Source organism: Salvelinus alpinus, chromosome 5, assembly GCF_045679555.1.
Source record: "Salvelinus alpinus chromosome 5, SLU_Salpinus.1, whole genome shotgun sequence".
In the NCBI taxonomy this organism is placed as follows: domain Eukaryota; kingdom Metazoa; phylum Chordata; class Actinopteri; order Salmoniformes; family Salmonidae; genus Salvelinus; species Salvelinus alpinus.
Genome location: NC_092090.1, coordinates 94667442 through 94679368, shown reverse-complemented (window position 1 = coordinate 94679368; position 11927 = coordinate 94667442). Strand labels below are relative to the sequence as shown.

Genomic DNA, 11927 nt, shown 5'->3' with positions numbered 1-11927 from the left:
AACGGTTTTACTTTGAAATAGTAATTAACACTATTTTTGGCATTATTCAGACATACTACATATGCCTATGGAATTGTTACTGTGAAGGCACATGCACTACGTAAATACAGGCTTGGGAGTTATTGTTGGTGTTTGAGAACAGCTGTTCTAAGTTAGCCTGAATCGCTAGTTGCAGTGGTTGCAGTAGATTTGCTGTGAGTGCCTGTTGATGTGTTTCAGGGAGATCCAGATGATCTGGATATAGTGTATTATAAACTGGGTGGGTCGAGCACTGAACGCTGATTGGCTGAAAGCCGTGGCATATCAGGTTATGACAAAACATTACTTTTAACTGCTCTAATTACGTTGGTAACCAGTTTATAATAGCAATAAGGCAGCTCGGAGGTTTGTGGTATATGGCCAATATACCACGGCTAAGGGCTGTGTCCAGGCACTCCTCGTTGCGTTGTGAAAAGAACAGCCCTTAGCCGTGGTACATTAGCTATATACCACACCCCCTGGGGCCTTATAGTATAGTATTTCCTGGGTTGTTGTCAGAGAATACAGGACAATCTGGGAGCTGGTGTCAAACTTTCCAGCGAACATTGATATCTTGTCGTAGCCTGGTCCCAGATCTGTTTATGCACTTGACAGCTCCATTGACAAGGAGCTTGGCATGATGTCACTCTTCCATTTTCTGAGCACCTCCAGCAACAAAGCTTTGAGTACTACTGTGACATATGTGGAAGGTTAATAGATTAACCATAATAAATGGTTTTAATAGACACGCTCCTCTGAAGTTGTCTTCAGAGTGGTAGAGACTAACCTAATGCTATGCGTTAACATTTTGTTGATTTTGTTTAACTCTGGACTTTTCCTCTTGCTCGGAAGTTAGTTATTTTTCTTTTTATATATCGTAAATTGTGTATTTCCTATCTTCTCTGTCTCACCACGACTCTGTTCTGGAGTTCTAGAAGTCTAGGTTTCTTGTGGGGGGGGGGGTCAACAGACAATGTATCCATCTTGTTAGGTCTGTTATGTTACAGGGTTTGAATGAAGCCATATCACTCACTCTGATGTAAGATATGTATTTGTCCAAACAGTCCTTGTAATGGAATTACTGACAGCTTCAGCTTGCTTGGGTTGTGTTGTAGGGATTTATAGTGATAGGAATCGTGATGTCTGCTAATGGCTCATGGCTTCTTGTTTTGCCTGTAAGTTTGTGCATGTTGTATAAGCTATTAACCATTTTAGAGTGGAATTTCCTTCAACATCAAAATAATTAAGATATATACATACTATATACTACTTAATATGTAAACACTAATAATGACATTGTGCTTGACTCATGTCTTTCAGAAAATGATGCAGCTCTTATTCTTAACACTGAAAATGCTTGGTTTGGTTATGCCCCAAATGGTACCCAATTCACTATATAGTGCACTGCTCTACATAGGGATAGAGACACACAGTGGAGGTTTCATAATACCCATAAAACTTGCACAAGACAGTTCACAGAATTTAACATTTAAAGAAATGTAGCCAATTTATTCATTACTACATTTAGGTAACATTAGATTAATCCAGCGATTCTTACCTTTGCCTCGATTCGGCAGTCTCGTCCAGATCATCATGGCATTTGTAGATAGCCACATTAGCATCTAATTAGCATTTCATTTTGGGTGGGTGACTATATTGATAAAAGTCACCTTGTCCTAAAGAGATTTACACAGTTACCAAAACATCACACAAGGGTAAGCCTACATGAAACACAGCCCTTATTTTAAGTGTTTCTAAAAATCTACGATGGGAAAAATGAATGGTGTAAAAAATGTTTGGAACCATTTCCCTGTTTTGACCGCTAGGTATTATGACTCAATGTGGTACTCTATAGGGTCCCATTTTGGGAAGCAGCCTTGGTTTATTGAACATTTCTTCAGGAAGATTATCAACTGAACAAAATTAGAACACTACTTGTAAACACTGCTAAGTGCTAACACTGCAATGTAACCTGTTTTTAAGGCAATAAAGAAATGTAAACCTCTCTTACTGTCAATTATTTTACCACAAGAAACTCAGACATATATATTGTATTTCATAAAGGTACAATTGGGTGAAACACTGAGGTATGTATCAAAGGTCACCGTTTCTACCTGTGAATTTATACATTTTATTGGCTTCCTTTTGCAAATGTTTGCCTGTATGTTACATGCATGGCTACATATTGCTATTGGTGCAATCAATCACTACAGGGCAGCTTTGGCAGGCTATTTTTTGTGAACGAAACAATGATTACTCAAGGAGCTGCTGATTCAGTCACAAGCACAACCCACAAGAGAGGCAGGTCCTACTTGCTTTCCCCAAACCCCACTTTTAGTTGGTATATCGCTATGGCAACGGCACACCTTGTGGTTGTTGTCAATTTCCCCCCTAGCTAGCCAGAACAAGTTAAGAGCTATCATGTAGTTTAATAATTATAATATTTAGCTACACAACAATAACGAAAACGTTAAAATGTCGGATATATTATGCAGGTGGCTAAACGTAGAGGTCCGGCTATCAAAAACCGTTGGTAAGTGTGAACAGCTAACGTTAGCTACTGTAGCTAGGTAATGTATTAACTTTAAACTTAACAACTTACCTAGCCAGCCTGTAGACAATTATATTTTGATGCAATGAGTCCAACTTGTGGTTTGCATTGTACGTTTTGGGTATTGTATTGTGTAGTATTTATAGTTAGCAACAAAAAAACAGAATTAAAGCCATAACGTTAGTCTGCAATATTTCCTGCTGTTCAATAGTGATGAATTAAAAGGGAAATCCGGGATAAACGTACTTTTAAATGAATTATATATAGTCATTGATTCTTGAAGAATATAACTAAGAAATGCCTCGTGAGCATAGTTCAACAGTCTTACCCCACCAAAACCACAAATATAAGTTTATTTTACTCTTTTGTTAGTAAACAATGTAATACTTAACGCAGGGTATTGACATTGCAATATGTGACTTTAATAAGCTAGTTTGTTGGTTAGCTTTTTTCCCTGCTCATCTCAAAATCAAGTGTAGCTATAGGAGTTCCAGTTGTTGGTAGCCTAGATGCCTATTGCCTAGGGTGGTCCTAAATGCTACACTCTTGTCTTTTTGCAGACCCCAGGTCCATCTCTAAGGATTTTGCAAATGGCTATCTTATTGGAGAGGTCCTGCATAAATATCAACTGCAGGGGGATTTTGACCTGTTCTTAAAGAGCAAGTAAGTTAATCAGTTGATATTTCTTTAATCAACAATGTTCCAATATCTTATTTTGCCTAGGTTACAAAACATGTGTCTCTCCTAGCACTGCAAACTCAAAGCTGAATAACTTCACACTCATGGAACCCACATTGCAACTGCTCGGAGTTTCCTTGGACCTGAGCATGGCCCAAGCAGTGATGCGGGAGCAGCACGGTGCTGCCACACGGTTGCTTTATCAGCTCTTCATACTGCTGCAGAAGAAGAGGAAAGCCGGCCTGACGGGCACAGCTATGGAGGCTATGCAGCCAGCTGCCACAGCTTGCCTCCACCGTGTTGAGAATGACATCTACTCTGAGGTAAGTGGAATAAGGCTCCCTCAACCCCCTCACGTCTGCTTCATTTGTTTGTTGTCGCCTGGGTGGTCTAGCGTTGTCATTTTTGTAATTAAACCTTTGTTTTGACAGGGTTATATTGAGTTATACTGAGACTAGGGTCTCTTTTTCAGATTAGCCCTGCATCAATACATGAAACATATATACAATATACAAAATTACAAAACATTCAGAAAAACAGACACATTTATCAACATAGAGGTCTCTAATTATTTTTCTGAACTGACCAAGGATGACCAGAACATCTAATTTCAGAGATCTCTGTGAGTTGTTCCACATAAAGGGTGCAAAGAAATGTGATTTGATTTGAAAACTAAGAGCCGCTTTACCCAACTCTGTGGAGAACGAAGGGGCCTCCAGCGTTATCCAAGCCTGTGACCAGGTTTGCCTACAGTACACGTTTGCCAGTGTCGACGTGGCTTTGAATCTGACCCACTGCCTTTGTGACAGATACTGTCTATATTTTCCACAATCTCTCCTTTGACCAATAAGAATACGTTTTTTATTTTTAAAAATTGTATCTGTCTTTATTATCCCAGCGCCTGAGGACAGTCGTCAAGAGAGAGGCTGATCTGAAACTCCAAAAAATCGCTCTGAGGTACGAAATCAAAGGTCGAGAGATATATGACAAGTCTGTCATGGCCCACTTTGTGGAGGAGCAGAGACGGCAGAAAGTGCAGGAAGAGATGAGACTCCAGGACATTGAAAAGGTATCAGAAAGAATCCATGTTCACACTACATTTAGCCCTGGGCTAACAGCCTCCTAACCCTAATCCTAACAGCCTCGTTAGCCCTGGGCTAATAGCCTCCTAACCCTAATCCTAACAGCCTCGTTAGCCCTAATCCTAACAGCCTCCTTAGCCCTGGGATAACAGCCTCCTAACGCTAATCCTAACAGCCTCGTTAGCCCTGGGCTAACAGCCTCCTTAGTCCTGGGCTAACAGCCTCCTAATCCTAACAGCCTCGTTAGCCCTGGGCTAACAGCCTCCTAACCCTGGGCTAACAGCCTCCTAACCCTGGGCTAACAGCCTCCTAACCCTGGGCTAACAGCCTCCTTAGCCCTGGGCTAACAGCCTCCTAACCCTAATCCTAACAGCCTCCTAACCAGTGATGTGTATAAACCCAGGTTGACGGCGCGCTGTATTATAGCGCAGCCATCTTGGTACTCCTCCATCGTTTTTAAAAAAGGTTTGGGAAGCTATAGAAATGCATTTATTAATGTCTACATTTGTTTTTGACACTTTTATTCTATTACAGACACCTTAATGCATACTTTTACATTATATTATGTGAGCTAAACATAAAAATGAAAATATATATATTTTTTTTAATCCTTCAAGTATTTTTTTTTAGAGCCTGCTAATGTTACTGCCCCACTAACAACAAAATACTCAAATATAACACATACAGTGCCTTGCAAAAGTATTCACCCCCTTGGCGTTTTTCCTATTTTGTTGCATTACAACCTGTAATTTAAATAGATTTTTATTTGGATTTCATGTAATGGACATACACAAAATAGTCCAAATTGGTGAAGTGAAATGAAAAAAATAACTTAAAATAACTTAATATTTTTTTTAAATTAAAAACAGAAAAGTGGTGCGTGCATATGTATTCCCCTCTTTGCTATGAAGCTCCTAAATAAGATCTGGTGCAACCAATAACCTTCATAAATTACATAATTAGTTAAATAAAGTTCACCTGTGTTCAATCCAAGTGTCACATGACCTGTCACATGATCTCAGTAAATATACACCTGTTCTGAAAGGCCCCAGAGTCTGCAACACCACTAAGCAAGGGGCACTACGAAGACTAAGGAGCTCTCCAAACAGGTCAGGGACAAAGTTGTGGAGAAGTACAGATCAGGTTTGGGTTATAAAAAAAATACAGAAACTTTGAACATCCCACGGAGCACCATAAAATCCATTATTAAAAAATAGAAAGAATATGGCACCACAACAAACCTGCCAAGAGAGGGCCGCCCACCAAAACTCAGGGACCAGGCAAGGAGGGCATTAATCAGAGAGGCAACAAAGAGACCAAGATAACCCTGAAGGTGCTGCAAAACTCCACAGCGTAGACTGGAGTATCTGTCCATAGGACCACTTTAAGCCATACAGTCCGCAGAGCTGGGCTTTACGAAAGAGTGGCCAGAAAAAAGCCAATGCTTAAAGAAAAAAATAAGCAAACACGTTTGGTGTTGTGGGAGATTCCCCAAACATATGGAAGAAGGTACTCTGGTCAGATGAGACTAAAATTGAGCTTTTTGGCCATCAAGGAAAACACTATGTCTGACGCAAACCCAACACCTCTCATCACCCTGAGAACACCATCCCCACAGTGAAGCATGGTGGTGGCAGCATCATGCTGTGGGGACGTTTCACACCGGCAGGGACAGGGACACTGGTCAGAATTGAAGGAATGGTGGATGCTGCTAAATACAAGGAAATTCTTGAGGGAAACCTGTTTCAGTCTACCAGAGATTTGAGACTGGGACGGAGGTTCACCTTCCAGCAGGACAATGACCCTAAGCATATTGCTAAAGCAACACTTGAATGGTTTAAGGGGAAACATTTAAATGTATTGGAATGGCCTAGTCAAAGCCCAGACCTCAATCCAATTGAGAATCTGTGGTATGACTTAAAGATTGCTGTACACCAGCGGAACCCATCCATCTTGAAGGAGCTGGAGCAGTTTTACCTTGAAGAATGGGCAAAAATCCAAGTGGCTAGATGTGCCAAGCTTATAGAGACAAACACCAAGAGACTTGCAGCTGTAATTTCTGCAACAGGTGGCTCTACAAAGTATTGACTTTGGGGGGGTGAATAGTTATGCACGGTCAAGTTTTCTTTTTTTTTGGTCCTATTTCTTGTTTGTTTCACAATAAAAAATATTTTGCATCTTCAAAGTGGTAGGCATGTTGTGTAAATCAAATGATACAACAAACCCCAGAAAAAATCTATTTTAATTCCAGGTTGTAAGGCGTTCGCAAGCCACTGTATAATAATACATATAATAATACTGAAACATTGTAGAATTACATTAATTTCTATGGAGGACTGCTCCTACTGGGGATTGCCAATATGGCCGACCGGTGGATTCAAAGCCTCTCAATGGCCAATACATAGCATCAGCAATCCAGGGTTTATATACATTATTGCTCCATCCCTAACAGCCTCCTTAGCCCTGGGCTAAGAGAGATTGTAGCCCAGAGCTAAGCTAATGTTCACATTTGCACAGTGGGACAGCACAAAACTTAGGCCAGGGCTACCTGGCCCTGCTCCGGAGCAGGGTTAGCGCCAACCTTTTTGGTCTGGTCAATCACAGACTTCCATTGTTGCATTGTGGGGTTGTTGTGGACATTGAAAAGACTGAAGGAAAAGCTGCTCCTGTCCAATGTCAAACAGTGCTTACTGCATACTGAACGGCTCTGGTCACATACATATAGTGAAGTGAATGAATGAATGATGTGAGACGTTTAGCTACTCAATGTGGATGCCTAGCTAGTATGCATATTAACTACATTGACATAATATTGTCTTTGCAGCACCGACATGCACGCAGAAAGCAGCATGAGATAATGACTCGAATTCAGACCGCCATCATCCAAATTCCCAAACCCCCGCCCAACCGGACATTGAAGGCCATGGAAAAACAACAACAGAACCGGAAGAAGCAGGAGGCTCAGGTGAAAGAAGAATGTCTATATTGTAAAGTGTCAGGCTATGTAAAAAGGGTTTGGAGTGTAAGGCAATGAGAGGATACATGACAGTAGACGGGACAGATAATATAACGTATTATACACTCCAGGGTGAAGTTTCCCCTAGCTACAGATCTAGGATCAGCTCCCCCTCCCCAAACCATTAGTGGAGAAAATGCAAAACTGACCCAAGATCAGGGTCTAGGTGTAACTTTCCCCTACCTCAGCTATGTTTTGGCCTCATTGGGGAAGCTTCAGCCAGTTCAGTAGACCGCACTAGGGCCAGATCTGCGGAGCCGCGGGAACCCTATGCAATTTGAATACCGTCCCACCATGCTCAAGTATTATTTGTTGATGCGGGTCCATCACATCTACAAATTTAACTGGAACGTCTTTCTTTAACTTACCCTATATGATAAATGATCCTACTGCTGGTTTCACCAACAAAATGGTTTTTTTGCCACTACAAAAGTCAGCATGATATTTTAGTGTATTGATGACAATAAATCGAATTAATTTGCTAAATAAATCATATTATTCAATAGTTTCAATATCATGTAATGAAATGCATTCTGGGATTCATTGTGCAAATACTCTCCAAAGCGTTGTTGTTTCTGTCATTGTTTTAAGCAACAGTTGCGCTAGCTATCAAGAGACAACGGCCAAAAAATGTAGAAAGTCGAGAATAGAAAATTACGGATTTAAAAATCAGCAATGTATCAACACAAAAGTGGAGCCCAAAAGAGGAAGGCAAAAAATGAGAAAGAAAAGGAGGTATCAACATTTGTTAAATTAGATTCCTTTGTCAATGCAGTTTAAGTGCAGCAATGTAGCAGGACCAGAAGAGAATGTAGGTTTATCACCGCCAGCAGCAGTTTTTAGCGGGTCAAGTGAACCAAGGCCAAGCTGTTCCATCGTGCCAGAAGAAGCAACTTTGACAGAGGAGGATACATGTTGTCAGGTATCGGCGGATACGACCCAGACAAGCCAGGCTGGACAAGCTATCCCCTGGGAGGAAGAGGAGCAGGGCGAGGCTAGAATCGTGGCGTCTTGTGTTATTATCTCGTGTTATTCGGCCACGCTAGATTGCGCGTATTGTGAGCCTTGCTGCTTGTTCGGAGATCGGAGTTCCCCATTCTTATCTGATGCGTGAGTGAATGGGGTGAGAGATTGGCGCCATCTAACATCCAAAATAGCATGTTATGAGACATCCCAGATTCACATGGATGACTGTTTGGTATATGAGCAATGGAAGCTCAATGGCACTATTGACGCAGAAATGGAGAGAGGCGTGCGTAACGCAGCACATTTCTGTCGACAGGTGTTGGAGTGCATAGTTAATGTAACTCGCACACTTGCATCATGTAATTTGGCGTTCAGAGGGCGCCGTGAAAAGCTGGGGCAGGCCAACAGTGGGAAGTTTCTCAGTATAATTGAACATTTTACGACCCAGTTGTTAAATAACTTTTAGGACGCCCCGCAGGATCCGTTAACTATATCAGTCCTGAAATCCAAAATGAGCTGATTTTATATCTTAGCCGAGCGAGTGAAGTGTGACATTCAGGGAGAGATGCAGGAAGCCCCATTTTAAAAAACAATATTATTATGGACACCACACCGGATGTATCCAAAGTAGACCAGTTAAGCCAAGTTTATCGCTATGTGAGAGTGATAAGGGATGCAAATAATGTCGCCACAGATCTGTCCATCACAGAGTCGTTTTGGGGATTTCTGGAGATTGCTGACACATCAGCAGCTGAGCTTCAACATAAAATCCTGGGCAGCATAGAGGATAATTGGCTGGATATTTCAAAATGTCGTGGGCAGGGGTATGATGGAGCTGCTAACATGAGCGGGGTCTATTCGGGTGTGCAGGCCAGAATATCCGAAAAAGAGCCGCTTGCTGTTTAAGTGCATTGCGCGGCGCACAATCTTAACCTGGCTCTCAACGACTCTGTCAAACTTGTGCCAGAGATTAAACTGTTTTATAATACTGTTGAACTGTTATACACCTTCTTCAGGCATAGCATACAGAGATGGTCAATGTTGAGTGGCATATTTGATTTTGCATCAGAAAAAGAAATTGTAACTCTAAAACTACTGTGTCCCACCCGCTGGTCATCTAGATACGAGTCCCTTGCCGCCCTGAGATACAGATATGTGGACGTAATGAAGGCCTTCAACAAGATTGTGCTTTAAGTGACAAGGACGAGAGGGATGATGCAGCAGCACTGAAAAAGAAAAAGGAATTATTATATATATTTTTTTTAATTGTTCTGCAGACTTAAGTTTTAGAAAATGGGAACGTCGTCTCCAAAATGATCCGTATTCCAACAGGACTTTGAGAAGGCCAAAGTCACTGCAAAGACCCTTGCCGACAAATGTGGAGCTCAGAACGCATTTGAAGACACTCGGAGAAGGAAGGCGAGGCGTCATTTTGGAGGACGAGCGACTGTCTGATAGGGAGAGTAGTTTTCGAGTCAATGTCTTTAATGCAAACCTTGACATCGCTATTCACCAGCTGTCAAACAGATTTAAAAGTCTGCGGGCAACATCGAGTCTGTTTGACTCCATCCATCCCACTACCCTGGCCAACGCAGATGATGATGCGCTCTGCGAGACCGCCAGCCGGCTGGCTGAACATTACAGCAAAGATATATCAGCAAGCTTCCCTGGCCAATTACTCTCTTTCAGGGCCTGTTTTAAGAAGGAAATAGCAAAGCACACTACAATGGGAGACCTGGCCAATATGCTCATTGTGGATTACAATTCAGTCACTGCTACATTTGGGGAAGTAGTTACATACATGCTCCTTTTTATGACTGCCTGTAACTGTAGCCAATGCCGAGCGCTCCTTTTCCAAACTGAAAATAATTAAATCATACCTGAGGAGCAGCATGGGGCAGGAGAGACAACACACTGTTGGCCATTCTGTCCATTGAAAACACCAGGGCCAGGACCATGGATTTGAATGCCATAGTCAACGGCTTCGTAGAGCGCAAGGCCCGTCGAATGCCAATCAAATGAGTGAGTAAGCTTATATTAATACATGGCAGGCAACCCAGACAGCCTATATAAATCAAACTTTATTGAGATTAATTGACATTGCTTGTCAATCTACGACTATGCTAGATCTGTCTTTGGAAACCATGATCTGGTGCACGGCCGCTGAGCCATTTTATTGTCATCATAGCCTATACATTTAACTAGGCTATAAGAATAATAGTAAGCACATACACATCATATACTGTTAAAAGGCATGCTGCCATTTAAGCAATCTGTTTGAATTGTCTACTTGATTGATTTGCTGGTGTTTCTGCTATAGCCCTCTGCGGGAGGAAGACCATTTGGAATACCGGTATGTCAGTTTTGCCACCGTGCATAACTTCAGCGATCATGTACTGGGTCATTAGCTGTGTTTCGGTCAAGATATTGATCTATATATTTATGTTTTATAATACAGGCTGTTGTCTATTATTTGCAGATTAAATATGGTGTTTTTTGACCGCTTTATGTATTCCGTGGTGCTGATCGATTTATACGGGTTCATTTCTGACCGCCATCCCTGGTGCTGAACGTGTTGGCTATATTACTTCTCTGGTAACAGCTTCAAATGTGCCCTTAGATTAGGTTCTGCTCTGCTGTTACAATGCTTAGTAATATTAACACACAGTCTTACCAACAAAATTATTTACATTTTAAGGGAAATATGGGTGGTGATAGGGGTCTGTCATTTTTTGGGGCACTTGGGCCCATCATGATTAAGCTACGCAACTGGTTGGCTTCACATCATACCCCTCCGCTGTGGATCATTTCCATAGAACTTCACAGGCCCTTTTTTACCAATCTCTCCATTGTGGTTTCCTAACAGAAGGTTCACATGGAAATCGCCCAGTTTGAGAAGATCAGGAAGAAGTTGTCACCTGCTGGGGGCTTTGGCACCTCCTCTTTGAGGTACGTGTTGGAAAAATCCCAACCACAAATCTTCCCAAATATTTCCCCCCCAAAATTTGTATCAACTGTTTCAGAGTAGGGGTGCTGATCTAGGATCAGGTTCACCCTTTCTATTTGCTTGTATTCATTATGATCTAAAAGGCAAAGCTGATCCTAGATCATCACTCCTACTCTAAGAAGCTTGATATATGCGGCCCTTGGACTACCATCCATCCTCCCCACAGTGTACCAGCAGATGTCCTCTTTCCACAGTGAGGCCCCCAGAAGCTATGGCTCCCAGTTGCAGAGGCCTGAGGAGCTGGCTCAGGCCAACAGCGAGTACATCCAGAAAATCCGCCAGAGGCTGGAGGAGGATGCAACAGCTCGTCAGCAGAGGGAGAAACGCCGCCGCCGCGTCCTAGTGGAACAAATGAAAGCCCACGAGACCCAAGAGGTGAGCAGCAACCCACAGACAGTGTATGACCTCTCATACTACACGATGATGATGTTATTAATGATGATCCATGTTCAGCACTAGTAACCAGTCACATAGTCATTTGTGAACAGGTGTAAAACCTACACATGTCATTTCAGCTAAGACTTTGGTAGCAACTTCCACGATTATAAACAAATAAAATGTACATTTAGACCTGTTCGATCGTCCCGTCATGTGTCGCTCCGTGGTGAT

General features: G+C 42.0%; 1 protein-coding gene across 3 annotated transcripts in view; it reads left to right on the top strand.

Annotated features, from left to right (window-relative positions):
* Positions 1-2343: 2343 nt before the first annotated feature.
* Positions 2344-11927, top strand: part of spef2 (sperm flagellar 2) — a 46207-nt gene continuing 36623 nt past the window's right edge. For 2 of the 3 annotated variants that reach the window (XM_071404255.1, XM_071404253.1), the window contains exons 1-7: positions 2344-2551; positions 3130-3232; positions 3318-3570; positions 4146-4316; positions 7154-7294; positions 11178-11260; positions 11513-11693. In XM_071404255.1, coding sequence (XP_071260356.1) covers positions 2494-2551; positions 3130-3232; positions 3318-3570; positions 4146-4316; positions 7154-7294; positions 11178-11260; positions 11513-11693 — 990 coding nt within the window. In that variant the 5' untranslated portion in view covers positions 2344-2493. Of the gene's footprint in view, positions 2552-3129; positions 3233-3317; positions 3571-4145; positions 4317-7153; positions 7295-7844; positions 10334-11177; positions 11261-11512; positions 11694-11927 lie in introns of those variants that run through there. The other variant, XM_071404256.1, reaches the window with a different exon arrangement.